The sequence below is a fragment of the Protobothrops mucrosquamatus genome, unplaced genomic scaffold (genome assembly GCF_001527695.2).
Source record: "Protobothrops mucrosquamatus isolate PMUCROS unplaced genomic scaffold, P.Mucros_1.0 scaffold223, whole genome shotgun sequence".
Classification (NCBI taxonomy): domain Eukaryota; kingdom Metazoa; phylum Chordata; class Lepidosauria; order Squamata; family Viperidae; genus Protobothrops; species Protobothrops mucrosquamatus.
The window spans coordinates 49,778-63,874 of NW_015386575.1; the positions used below are offsets into that span (position 1 = coordinate 49,778).

Consider the following 14,097-nt stretch of genomic DNA (forward strand, 5'->3'; position numbering starts at 1 on the left):
TGCCGCCGCGGCCGCCCAGCTCGTTCCCGGCGTCGCCCCGGCCTGTGATGCTCCAGGTACGGCCCTCCCCCCTTCCCTTCCGTTCCCTGTGGCGCTGCGTGTCGAGGCCGGGACGGAATACCCTAGGCCGCCGCAGCCAAGCGCGAGGGTGAACGCCAGACGCCTCGCGCGAAGGGGGGAGGCCTGGCGATGCTGCGCCCTGCCGGGCGCTCACCGACAGGGCCGGGGGGGCCGAGGCAGCCAGGGAGGAACAGCCAACTGCCGGCAACTAGCCGGAACTGCTGGGGCCAGCCCGTATTGAAGAATACAGCCGAATTTACCCGGGCTGGCCGAGAAAGGCGCACCTCCAGCCTTCCCCGCAACCGGAAGAAGCCCCCTCCCTTTTGCAAGGTCGCCCCCTCCCCGCTTTTGGGGTGGGGGAGAATTGAGAGAGAGAGAGAGAGACAAACACACACACACACAAAGAGGAGAGGGGAGCCGGCTGGCCCACCCGTTTGCCCCTTTCCCTGCGCGAGCGTGTGTGGATTTCCCCCCCTTTTTTTCTGCCCGCCTCTCTCGCCCGCCCGCCCGGTTCCAGCTTCTCACTATCCAAGAATACCCTTCCAGCTGACGTGGGGCGTGCTACAATCGCGCGGTTACCAGAGGGGTGGGGTTGCAAAGAGGCCGATTAGCCCAGGCGGAAAAATGTGTGTGCTGAAAAATGCCCCCTCGGCTTATACGCGAGTCACCATTTTTTCCCAGTTCTTTGTGGAAAAATAGGTCCCTCGGCTTATATTCGGGTCGACTTATACTCGAGTATATACGGTAATTTGCATTTAATTTTAACAAAGATAATTGTGTCTTTAGGAATGGAGAGAAGCCAAAGAACCCAATGGTAGAACTGTTTTATGGACGATTTTTAGCAGCTGGATTTCTTGAAGGTAATAATTTTGAGTGGGCATATATTTGAAGTTCAATTCTCTTACTAATGTTTTAATACTAAATGTAGTACTAAATACTAGTTTAATAATAAAGCCCTAAAATAGCCTTAACATGGCTTTTAAAAAGTATTCCTCCATCCTCTACCCCATCCAGAGAAAATGTCCCACTTAACTGGGAAGAAACATGCATTTTTCCAGCTTGAACATTCTTATCATGTTTCTGGGATTTTGCGGGGGAGGGGGAGGAGGATGGAACCTAGTATTTAATTACAATTTCTAATATCATGTACAGTAGCAGACATTTAAAATTATATTTGATAGATCAATTAGGTCATGTTTAAACAGCTTTATAATAAGATAATAGTGTTGACTTTGTATGTTTCCTGTTGAAACCTTATACCTTCCTTTTCTGATAAGGGAAGAAATTTGAAAATACAGAGATGTTTGGCCAGTATCCACTTCAAGTTAATGGCTTCAAAGATCTTCATGAGTGCCTAGAAGCTGCCATGGTTGAGGGAGAAATTGAATCTTTACACTCAGAACATTCTGGAAAATCTGGTCAGGAGGTAAGTGATATTATTAGACATTTAGCAATACCAATAACCCTTTCCATGAAGCAAACCTAGTTTAAAATATAGATGACGCAAAATATTTTGGCAAATCATTTATTTACACAAACAAAGAAGAGCTTAATGCACTTTATGTTTATTTGGAACTGAACCAATTCTTAAATTTATGTTTCAAGAATGTAAGTCTATATCATGAAATGTGGAAGCAGGATTCCTTTATCTCCTTTATCCTCAGTTCCAGAAAGGTGATAGGTGATCACTGAATCAAAATTTCATAAAAAAGTAAATAAAACCAGTATTTGAACCACAAGCATACTGGTGAGATCAGAGAAAAACATTGAAATAATGATATAAAACTATTCGTACAATTTATAATATAAAATCAAAAGATTAAATCAGGTGAAACAATTGTATAATTTTAGTGATTAAATTCAAATAAATGAAAAACTAGTCAGCGTAATCAGTGGCAGATTAATTTATATGATATAATATTTAAAGTGCTAAAAAGTTTTTCCTTTGCATTCCAATGTGACTACTATTTTTTGGTACCTTTAAATTACTTTTGGCAACTGACAAGTCCATACAGTTTTCATGGCAATGTGGTTTGCCATTGTCTCCTTCCTAGAGAAATATAACTGGGCCAGTCACCTAGCTGCTTTTATTCCTAAGGCAGGACTGGAACTCACAGTGGCCTGGTGTCTAACAATGTCTTTAACCACTACATCCAACTTGCACTTACATATGCATACTTAAAAATTATAAATATTTAAGATAAAAGAAAATATTTTGACTCTTAATAGTAGTTGCAAATTCCTAGATTGCTTTCAGATTTAGAGAAAATCGCAGAGAAAAGTTAAGAAAGGTAAAACTTTGTTAAAGAGAAAAATTATGTTACCAGCTAAGAAAAATTAAAGAATAGAATGACCTGACATTTTGGGACAAAGGCTAAAGGCTTAAAGCTATACGTTATTTAGCAGCTTGGTCCCTGACATATTAAAAAGCTCCCAATATTTCTGAATCAGCATATTTTATATTCTCGACATTCTGCTTCATATGTCCCCCAATTTCCTTCTTTCTTTCTTCTAACATTTGACCATGTAGAGAGCCCCTTTTTTTATATCAACCAAGTGTTGATCCATAAACCTATGTATGTGAAAGGAACGGACTGGCTTGTTCACCAGGGCTGACATTGTGTGTTGAGAGAGAACTACTGACCCAAAGTCACTTGGCTGGCTTATGTGCCTAAGGCAGGACTAGAATTCATAAGCTCTGGTTTCTAGCCCGGTGCCTTTATCACTAGACCAAACTGGCTCTCGTCATTCCCAGTTTTATTGATTGTTATTTGATTGGATTCTCATTGTCTGTTCATTACATCACTTTTCTTTAATTAAAACTGGTATTTGTGGATTGTTAAACCATTTTTTTCCCTGTTCTTAATGGGATTTTCTTTCATTGTCTCTTTATCGGTAACCAAATAATAAATTAGTCTACTCAAAATGTTCTATCCTTGGTTCCCAAAAGCACTTCATTCTTACGTTCCTATAGAGTTTCAAAATCTTTTTTAAGAGTGATTGGTTTTATTATGGCATATATTAAAATTAAAAAAATAGAAAATAAAGCAGAACTAATTTGTATTATTTCCATATTTTACTTCCACACAAAATACATTCATAAAGCAAGATACAACAGTGTAAATTTACATATTAAACTTCATTTCTGTATCAGTGTTCTGTTAAAATAAAGCTTGTTTTTCCACATCTGATTGCTGCACTATAACATAGTTGTCTATATAGTTTGTCTCAAAATAGTTATATAAAAATTTGAAATAGTTTCTCAGAATGTGTAATATCTTTGTGATCTATTAAACCATTCCATGAATGTTAGTTGTATATAAGTCACAGTTGACTTGGGAGAAAAGCCTAGTGAAAACGTTATATAATAATGTTATATTCGGTCCACAGCTCTTGAGAGAAAGTTTTCCATATCATTTAAGCAATATTTAGTTCAAGCTATGGCTTCAAGCTATCTTATCTAGTTCAGGTTGGCCTTGTTCAGGTTCTATCATCCATTAAACCTAATTCCTTTTACACAGCATATTTAAAGCTTAAGTGTGGTATGGCTTCATTTGACCTGTATCTGAATATACCCTATCATTGTTCCATATTTGTTCTTCACAGCAGCAAAAAAAGAGAGAAGGGGTTTCTAAAATATTTTTTATAACTTATTTAATAAAAAATAAAATATTTTTGTTTGAAATATTTATGAATAGTGTTTCTTTGAGCTATCATGGGCAAAATAATATTTTCAAGAACAAAATGGTAAGAGATTGTATTAAGCTTGTAACAATTCTCTGCTCCTTAACCTCCCTAGAACTTTTTAAAAAAAAATTCAGCAGGATAATTGATAAAAAGTAATTCTATCCTCTTATTATGAGTGTTCTGTCTTTGAGATTTATTATTAAGTATTGATGGGCCACTACACAATGTTTACTCAAAAAGATAGAGTGGATATAGACTTAAAGGATATATGTTAAAAGGCCAGGTTTTTGAGATATAAAAAATAAGACCAAGATAGATCAATTCAGAATTTGTTTACATCTTTAAGCTGCACAATTCAACTTAAAAACAAACTGAAACTTTTAAAGGGAGAAATAACTATAAAAAACATACAATAGCATAGTTGCGTGTGCACACCCTTAAACTAATACTTTGTTGAATCATCTTTTGATTTTCTAACAGCATTCAGTCTTTCAGGGTAGGAGGCTATCAGCATGGTACATCTTGCCTTGGGAATCTTTGCCCACTGTGCCTTGTAAAAGCACTTCAAATCTGTCAGATTGTAAGAGGATCTCCTGTGATCAGCCCTTTTCAGGTCACCCCCACNTACAATAAAGAAACATCCATGTTTGATGTTTCGTTCTAATTGCCTTAAAGGGCTGACATTAACAGTACCATTCCTTCTGGAGGTAAGTTGCCTCTTATCTGACCAGTGCCTAGTCTGCAGCATCGCCTCCTCTTCTTAATTGTGTTAGTAAATTCCATCAAGAAGGACATTTTCACAGACTATTATACAATATCATTTTTACCCAAATGTATTTGCAATTGATTTAATAATTCTGTGACTTCCCTGTTTGCTTTTTATAGAGAGGTCTCTTCACATAATCTGATCCTCATACCAGTGAGGCGCCAGTTATCCTAACTATTCATTCAGGGTACAGTTACCTTTCCTGTTTTGCAAATTCTATTCTCTCTCCCTCTTCCTCTCCTGTATTTTTTTTCCTCTTAAAAGCTTGACATTTTCTTCCATGAGGTACAGAATATTTTGTTGCCTTGTTTTTGATTGTTGGTCTTGTCCACTGGGCTTGTTTATCGATTTGATTTTCTTCCTTCCAAAGATTTGCTTCATCTTTCAGCTTCTATTGGTTTAGTAAAATATAGTCCACTTTAATCAGTTGGCCACTTACTGCTCCATTCATTGTAATTTTTCTTCAAGTACTGTGCTTGCTACAAATATATGCTGAGCTATTTTGGCAAAGGAAAATGGCATGACTAGCCCTTGAAATTATGTTTCTCACTTCATCACCATTAATGAAATGTTTTTATTTATACTTTATCCCTCTAATTTCAGGCTAGAAAATATGTTAGGAACTTCCTAGCAAACTCCAGTGTAAAACTTCTGTTAATTCTCCAATGACAAAGTCCTGTTCGTTTTTCATATTTGTGTATTACAGTGCCTTTTGCACTTCCAACTCTTGCACTTATTTTCCAGTGACTTTTCCTATATTCCTCTCTTCATTGTTTGTTTATTATTTTTCAACAGCAAGATGTGAGCGAATTCACACATAAGCTGTTGGATTGGTTAGAAGATGCCTTTCAGATCCAGGCTGAAGAGGAACAGTAAGTAACTCTTTAATAATAAAGATTAATTTATAATTGAGTGTATTTTAACATGTTGTTCACTCAGTATTTAGTATCAGAAATCTTACGTAGCCCAACTCTTATAATCCTATTATGATACTGAAATGCAATGCAACACAACACAATATTTTTGAATATGGCTAGCTTAGATGAAAAGTGTTAATCTGTACAGTCATGTAAGATTAACTAGTAGGAGAGTAAAACAGGCAGATGTAACTTCATATTTTTGTCCTAGATTATCTGGATTGCTCTCTCCTCTTCTAGATATTGTGAATATAGTATGAAATTATTCATCATGCAGTTATTTCAAGATCAGTTTAGGAGTGGCTTGCGTCACTATCAGATTTGTCATAAATATTTTCTTATGAGGAGAAATCATTTATCTTACTTGAATTTAAATGTTTTAAAGAAATTAATATTTGAATTCAATTGAAAACCATTTCATGGATTCTGGTAGAAAATTTGGATACCAATTTCATGATGATGATAAAATTAACCTCAAAATAATTATAATTGACTACTATAGGTTATGAATATATATTGGAGGGAGTTCCATTGAATGCAAATATTTATGTAACCATTTGATTAAAATATGTGGAATAATTTGCATTTAATTTTAACAAAGATAATTGTGTCTTTAGGAATGGAGAGAAGCCAAAGAACCCAATGGTAGAACTGTTCTATGGACGATTTTTAGCAGCTGGATTTCTTGAAGGTATTAATTTTGAGTGGGCATATATTTGAAGTTCAATTCTCTTACTAATGTTTTAATACTAAATGTAGTACCTAAATACTAGTTTAATAATAAAGCCCTAAAATAGCCTTAACATGGCTTTTAAAAAGTATTCCTCCATCCTCTATCCCACCCAGAGAAAATGTCCCACTTAACTTTCTTTTTATATACTGGGAAGAAACATGCATTTTTCCAGCTTGAACATTCTTATCATGTTTCTGGGATTTTGGAGGGGAGGGAGAGGAGGATGGAACCTAGTTTTTAATTAAAAATTTCTAATATCATATACAGTAGCAGATATTTGAAATCATATTTGATAGATCAATTAGGTCATGTTTAAACAGCTTTATAATAAGATAATAGTGTTGACTTTGTATGTTTCCTGTTGAAACCTTATACCTTCCTCTTCTGATAAGGGAAGAAATTTGAAAATACAGAGATGTTTGGCCAGTATCCACTTCAAGTTAATGGCTTCAAAGATCTTCATGAGTGCCTAGAAGCTGCCATGGTTGAGGGAGAAATTGAATCTTTACACTCAGAACATTCTGGAAAATCTGGTCAGGAGGTAAGTGATATTATTAGACATTTAGCAATACCAATAACCCTTTCCATGAAGCAAACCTAATTTAAAATATAGATGACGCAAAATATTTTGGCAAATCATTTATTTGCACAAACAAAGAAGAGCTTAATGCACTTTATGTTTATTTGGACCTGAACCAATTCTTAAATTTATGTTTCAAGAATGTAAGTCTATATCATGAAATGTGGAAGCAGGATTCCTTTATCTCCTTTATCCTCAGTTCCAGAAAGGTGATAGGTGATCACAGAATCAAAATTTCATAAAAAAGTAAATAAAACCAGTATTTGAACCACAAGCATACTGGTGACATCAGAGAAAAACACTGAAATAATGATATAAAACTATTCATACAATTTATAATATAAAATCAAAAGATTAAATCAGGTGAAACAATTGTATAATTTTAGTGATTAAATTCAAATAAATGAAAAACTAGTCAGCGTAATCAGTGGCAGATTAATTTATATGATATAATATTTAAAGTGCTAAAAAGTTTTTCCTTTGCATTCCAATGTGACTACTATTTTTTGGTACCTTTAAATTACTTTTGGCAACTGACAAGTCCATACAGTTTTCATGGCAATGTGGTTTGCCATTGCCTCCTTCCTAGAGAAATATAACTGGGCCAGTCACCTAGCTGCTTTTATTCCTAAGGCAGGACTGGAACTCACAGTGGCCTGGTGTCTAACAATGTCTTTAACCACTACATCCAACTTGCACTTACATATGCATACTTAAAAATTATAAATATTTAAGATAAAAGAAAATATTTTGACTCTTAATAGTAGTTGCAAATTCCTAGATGGCTTTCAGATTTAGAGAAAATCGCAGAGAAAAGTTAAGAAAGGTAAAACATTGTTAAAGAGAAAAATTATGTTACCAGCTAAGAAAAATTAAAGAATAGAATGACGGGACATTTTGGGACAAAGGCTAAAGGCTTAAAGCTATACGTTATTTAGCAGCTTGGTCCCTGACATATTAAAAAGCTCCCCATTTTTCTGAATCAGCATATTTTATATTCTCGACATTCTGCTTCATATGTTCCCCAATTTCCTTCTTTCTTTCTTCTAACATTTGACCATGTAGAGAGCTGCTTTTTTTATATCAATCAAGTGTTGATCCATAAACCTATGTATGTGAAAGGAATGGACTGGCTTGTTCACCAGGGCTGACATTGTGTGTTGAGAGAGAACTACTGACCCAAAGTCACTTGGCTGGCTTATGTGCCTAAGGCAGGACTAGAACTCCTAAGCTCTGGTTTCTAGTCTGGTGCCTTTATCACTAGACCAAACTGGCTCTCGTCATTCCCAGTTTTATTGATTGTTATTTGATTTGGATTCTCATTGTCTTTTCATTACATCACTTTTCTTTAATTAAAACTGGTATTTGTGGATTGTTAAACCATTTTTTTCCTGTTCTTAATGGAATTTGCTTTCATTGTCTCTTCTTTATCGGTAACCAAGTAATAAATTAGTCTACTCAAAATGTTCTATCCTTGGTTCCCAAAAGCACTTCATTCTTACGTTCCTATAGAGTTTCAAACTCTTTTTAAGAGTGATTGGTTTTATTATGGCATATATTAAAATTAAAAAAAATAGAAAATAAAGCAGAACTAATTTGTATTATTTCCATATTTTACTTCCACACAAAATACATTCATAAAGCAAGATACAACAGTGTAAATTTACATATTAAACTTCATTTCTGTATCAGTGTTCTGTTAAAATAAAGCTTGTTTTTCCACATCTGATTGCTGCACTATAACGTAGTTGTCTATATAGTTTGTCTCAAAATAGTTACATAAAAATTTGAAATAGTTTCTCAGAATGTGTAATATCTTTGTCATCTATTAAACCATTCCATGAATGTTGGTTGTATATAAGTCACAGTTGACTTGGGAGAAAAGCCTAGTGAAAACTTTATATAATAATGTTATATTCGGTCCACAGCTCTTGAGAGAAAGTTTTCCATATCATTTAAGCAATATTTAGTTCAAGCTATGGCTTCAAGCTATCTTATCTAGTTCAGGTTGGCCTTGTTCAGGTTCTATCATCCATTAAACCTAATTCCTTTTACACAGCATATTTAAAGCTTAAGTGTGGTATGGCTTCATTTGACCTGTATCTGAATATACCCTATCATTGTTCCATATTTGTTCTTCACAGTAGCAAAAAGAGAGAGAGGGGGTTTCTAAAATATTTTTTGTAACTTATTTAATGAAAAATAAAATATTTTTGTTTGAAATATTTATGAATAGTGTGTCAAAGCAAGAATATACAATAGTGTTTCTTTGAGCTATCATGGGCAAAATAATATTTTCAAGAACAAAATGGTAAGAGATTGTATTAAGCTTTTAACAATTCTCTGCTCCTTAACCTCCCTAGAACTTTTTTAAAAAAAATTCAGCAGGATAATTGATAAAAAGTAATTCTATCCTCTTATTATGAGTGTTCTGTCTTTGAGATTTATTATTAAGTATTGATGGGCCACTACACAATGTTTACTCAAAAAGATAGAGTGGATATAGACTTAAAGGATATATGTTAAAAGGCCAGGTTTTTGAGATATAAAAAAATAAGACCAAGATAGATCAATTCAGAATTTGTTTACATCTTTAAGCTGTACAATTCAACTTAAAAACAAACTGAAACTTTTAAAGGGAGAAATAACTATAAAAAACATACAATAGCATAGTTGCATAAGTGTGCACACCCTTAAACTAATACTTTGTTGAATCATCTTTTGATTTTCTAACAGCATTCAGTCTTTCAGGGTAGGAGGCTATCAGCATGGTACATCTTGCCTTGGGAATCTTTGCCCACTGTGCCTTGTAAAAGCACTTCAAATCTGTCAGATTGTAAGAGGATCTCCTGTGATCAGCCCTTTTCAGGTCACCCCCACAGAATTTCAATTGGATTCATGTCTGTGCTCTGACTGGGCCATTCCAAAACTTGAATGATCTTCTTCTGGTGAAGCAATTCTTTTGTTGATTTGGAAGTATGTTTTGGGTCATTGTCTTGTTGAAAGATGAAATTCCTTTCCATCTTCAGCATTTTAGCAGAGGCCTGACAGTTTGTGCCAAAATGATATTTGCAACTGTTCAAAATTTCCTCCACCTTGACTAAGACTCCAGTTCCAGCTGAAGAAAAGCAGCTGTAAAACAGAATGCTGCCACCACAATGCTTGACTTTTGCACCAAACATACTTTCTGGAATTATGGCCATAAAGTTCAATCTTGGTCTCATCAGGCCATCGTGCATTTTCCCACATGCTTTTGTCAGACGTGATTTAGGTTTTTGCAGGTTTGTATGTTTTTCTTTGTAATAAAAGGCTTATGTCTTGCTACCCTATATGAAGAACCTGGCAGATTGTTGTCACATGTAGAAATTGCCACACTCCTTTAATGTTGCTGTAGGCATCTTGCCATCCTCTTGGACCAGTGTTCTTGTTTTTTTCATCAATTTTGGAGGGACATCCAGTTCTTGGTAATGTCACTGTTGTGCCATATTTTTTTCTACTTGTTGATGACTGTCTTCACTGTGTTCTGTAGTATATTTAATGCCTGGGAAATTGTTTTATACCCGGCTTCTGACTAATATCTTCCAACAATGAGATTCCTTTGATGCTTTGTAAGCTCTTTGCAGATCATGGCTTTCACTTTAAAAGGCAAGTCAATAAATGTAAGAAAAATCCCATTAGAGCAGCTGAACTTTAATTGGTGGCAAATGCATACTGACTTCTATTTTAATGCCAGTTTGAATGTGGTTGGTGTCAGGTGCAAGAAATCAGGAGCCAAAGTGATTGAAATGAATATAGATTTAATGCATGCTAACACTTTCTACAAGAATCTGAACCACTAATGGTCAAAGCAACCTGGCTTTAGATAAAGAGTCAAGGGAATTCAAGGTGGCTGGACTTAAATCTTTTGTGGGTGGCGAAGAAACTTGAGACTGATGATGTGCTTGACATCTTCCTTGGGCTCAGCTTGGTCAGCTCCCCTTCAGTTGGTTAACTCTGAAAGCAGTCACTTTCCTATTTGTAAGAGGGTGTGCATATTTAAGCAACCACATTATTGTAAGTTTTTTATTGTTATTTTCCCTCTAAAAGAGTATAGTTTGTTTTTCAGTGGAATTATATATCTTATATGTTGTATTAAAGGTAGAAAAAATTCTGAAGTTATTTACCTTGCTCTTATTTTTTTACATTTGAAAACAGGGCATTCTATATCCACTGTATTAAAGTAGCAAGGCAGCCTTCCGTACATTGATAAATTGAGAAATGCAAATTTTGGAGTTTTAAATGTGTCCAAGTCAGAATGTTTTCTTGTTCTTCACTGTTTATGTAGATAGAGAGTCTTAGAGTGTCATCTTCAGGACAGGGTTGTTATTAGAACCAGCATAAAAAAATCCAGGTTGTTCAGGTAGGAATGCATTAATAAAATGAATAAGATTGGACTTAAGTAGACTCCCCACTCTTTACTGTAATATTTAACACTTGTATAAAAATACATTCAGTTGTGTATGGTTGGTATTAAAGGTTTGTCAAATAGTTTTGTTTGGTAGACAATGGATTCATATTTTTGTATGTGAATTATCATGTGCAATTTTGTAACATCATGTTAGAACTTTAAAACATAGATTTTTGTCTTAACAAATCGGCAGTCATACTTGATAAAAAATTTCATGTCTGAATAGATATGGAACTATATCCTATCTGTAATATCCAAGACCAATGTTTTGGATCTTTCAACTAGTGGAAATGTTCACTTTTTAATCACAGGTTAAGCTTATTGTAGGGACTACCTTCTATTATGCCGTAGCTACTTAAAGGAAATATGTTTGTTAGCAAGTTACTTTTTGAATAGGAGTTAGTTTCTGAAATGTGTCTAAAAATATCTCCACAACTATTGGGCTTTCTTTGTAGTTAACATTTTTCCCATTTTTTTTGTCCTGGTCTTCTCTAAGGTTCTAGGACAACACCTTTACTAAAGAGTTTCTCAGTGCAATTACTCCATCCAAAATTCAGCCTAGTGAGTTGGAATAAAGAGAACCGATCTGTTCATTTTCTAGAAAAACAGACACTGCAAAATTGAAATTTGTATGCATCTGACACATTTTGATATAATGTTCCAAGGTCAGTAAATTAGATTAAATATATGTCTAAAAAAAAAAAGTATGGAGTGCTGTTTTCAATTTTAACGTGTTATTGTAGCACTTTAATCAATTTTTAACTTTGAACACAAGTCAGATTGCATAGTATCAATTCACAGAACTATCAACAGGGAGTGAATAAACAAATATATTTGTTGATCATGATATAAAAATAGATTGCTGTAGAAATACCAATTATTACCTTGGACAAGGTATAGTCTTTTTTTAATAAAACCAGTTTGATAAATAAGAATATTAATGTAGGTACTGATACCACACTAAGTTTGTGTAGTCATTTTGATCATATTTAAAACGAAAGTTTAGTAGATGGAAACCTAAAAACAGTTTCAGAAAGTTGTGGAAGGTAAACAATATATGCTAACAGTTCAGTGTATGCTAACTACAATTATAATGTAATTGTAGTTTCAACATAGTTTGTAATTGTTACGAATTTCCTTAATAACATTGTTCAAACATATATTTAATTGACTGCCATTTTTATTAAGATCTGGATCTTATTAACAGTAGAAGCATTATTTGAAAGCATATATATCATTTCCCCCACGTTTAAAAAAACATCTGCCAGTAACATGGATAGCTTGAATGTATTGTTTGAGGATGACAGTTGTAGTCCAGCACATCTAAGATCACCAAGTTGGGTAAGACTCAATTGTATCAATCTGTGCTGCAAAATACATTTGTTCTTAGAACATAGAAATATGTTCTATGTTGACAGTTATTTTTTTAAAAAAATTGATGTGATTGAAATTTTCTTTTTTCTTTTTCTGTTTTCTACCAGCACTGGTTTACTGAGCTACCTCCGGTCTTGACCTTTGAGCTCTCAAGATTTGAATTCAATCAAGCTTTGGGAAGGCCAGAAAAGATACACAACAAATTAGAATTCCCTCCGGTTTTATACCTGGACAGGTACAGCTCTTTATAAAACTTGATAGCAGGGTAATATAATTTGGGATATAATATTCAGAAAATAATAAAGTAGTTGCTACAGTTAGATATAGGATTGTGACAAAATAAACTCTCCATTGTTTTTTATTCCCATTTATTGTGACAAAAATTAGAGGTTGAACATCTGGCATCTCTTTTCCTATATAGGGCTTTAATCTATGATCCTAACAATTATTTTGTTAGCATGTGAAATTAAGCGTATTATACAATAGTTTGCATACTCTGTTTAGTCTTCTTTTTTTGGTATCGGAATGTAGATTGACCTCTTCCAATAGATCAGTGTTTCTCAACCTTGACAATTTTAAGGTTGCTGGCTGTGGAATTCTGGGAGTTGAAGTCCACATGCCTTAAAATTGTCAAGGTTGAGAAACACTGTAATAGATTATTATTTGTCCATTGGCATCCTTTAGCATATCTGTTTGAGGTTGGAAACTCCTGAGTTCAGAGATCTTTATTTATTAAATTTGAAAGATATTCCTTGTGATTTTCTCTCTTCAGTATCTCTATTGATATTGCTGTAATGTTGCTTCTTGTCTTTTCTAACAGTTTTCTGAAACTTTTTTTCTCAGTTCCTTTCTGAGATTTCTGTCTTGACAATTTCTGCTTTTCTGACATTCAGTTTATTTTATTTTATTTCTTCAATGAATTGTTTCACATTCATTCTTAATGACTTCAGTTCATTCCATAATTCTGGTTCTTTATCAATGAGATTCAGGACTTTGAAATGATCCCCATGTTTTCTTTGACAATCGTGTGGGTATATGTTCAAGATCCTATTATGTAAATTGACTGGCTTTATTTTTCTTCTTTAGCTTGGCTTGAAACTTCTACATGAGCAAGTAGTTAGCGATCTGTTCTATAGCCAGCACCTGGCCGTGTCTTTGGTGTTATAGCTGAGCTTTTCTGCCTCCTTGTAGCAATAATATAGTCGATTTATTTCTTATATATGCCATCTGGTAATGTTCATATATTGAGACATTGTTTTGTATGATTGAAGACAGTATTAACTGAAGAAATTATTGGAGTGGCAGAAATTGATAACTTGTTCTCCTGTTTCATTTCATTTTCATAAGCCATACAATCCAACTACATTTTCCCCTTTTAATATTTCCAACTTTGGCATTTTAGTCTTCAGTCACAAGCAACAGATTATTGCTTGCATTGTCTCTTGATTTCAAAGTGAACTTGGTCATAACACTCCTCTTCTTCTTCTGCATCTTTGAATTGGGGCATAAACTGGAGTGATCATCATATTAAAG

The 14,097-nt window shown here is 34.5% G+C and overlaps 1 protein-coding gene across 2 annotated transcripts in view; it reads left to right on the plus strand.

The window, feature by feature from the left end:
- USP25 (ubiquitin specific peptidase 25) overlaps positions 1–14,097 on the plus strand; it is a 69,456-nt gene that overhangs the window by 33,077 nt on the left and 22,282 nt on the right. Inside the window, exons 9-11 of one of the 2 annotated variants that reach the window (XM_015814124.1) lie at positions 847–920; positions 1,338–1,486; positions 12,672–12,799. In XM_015814124.1, the coding sequence (XP_015669610.1) occupies positions 847–920; positions 1,338–1,486; positions 12,672–12,799 (351 nt within the window). Of the gene's footprint in view, positions 1–846; positions 921–1,337; positions 1,487–6,053; positions 6,122–6,555; positions 6,705–12,671; positions 12,800–14,097 lie in introns of those variants that run through there. The other variant, XM_029283771.1, reaches the window with a different exon arrangement.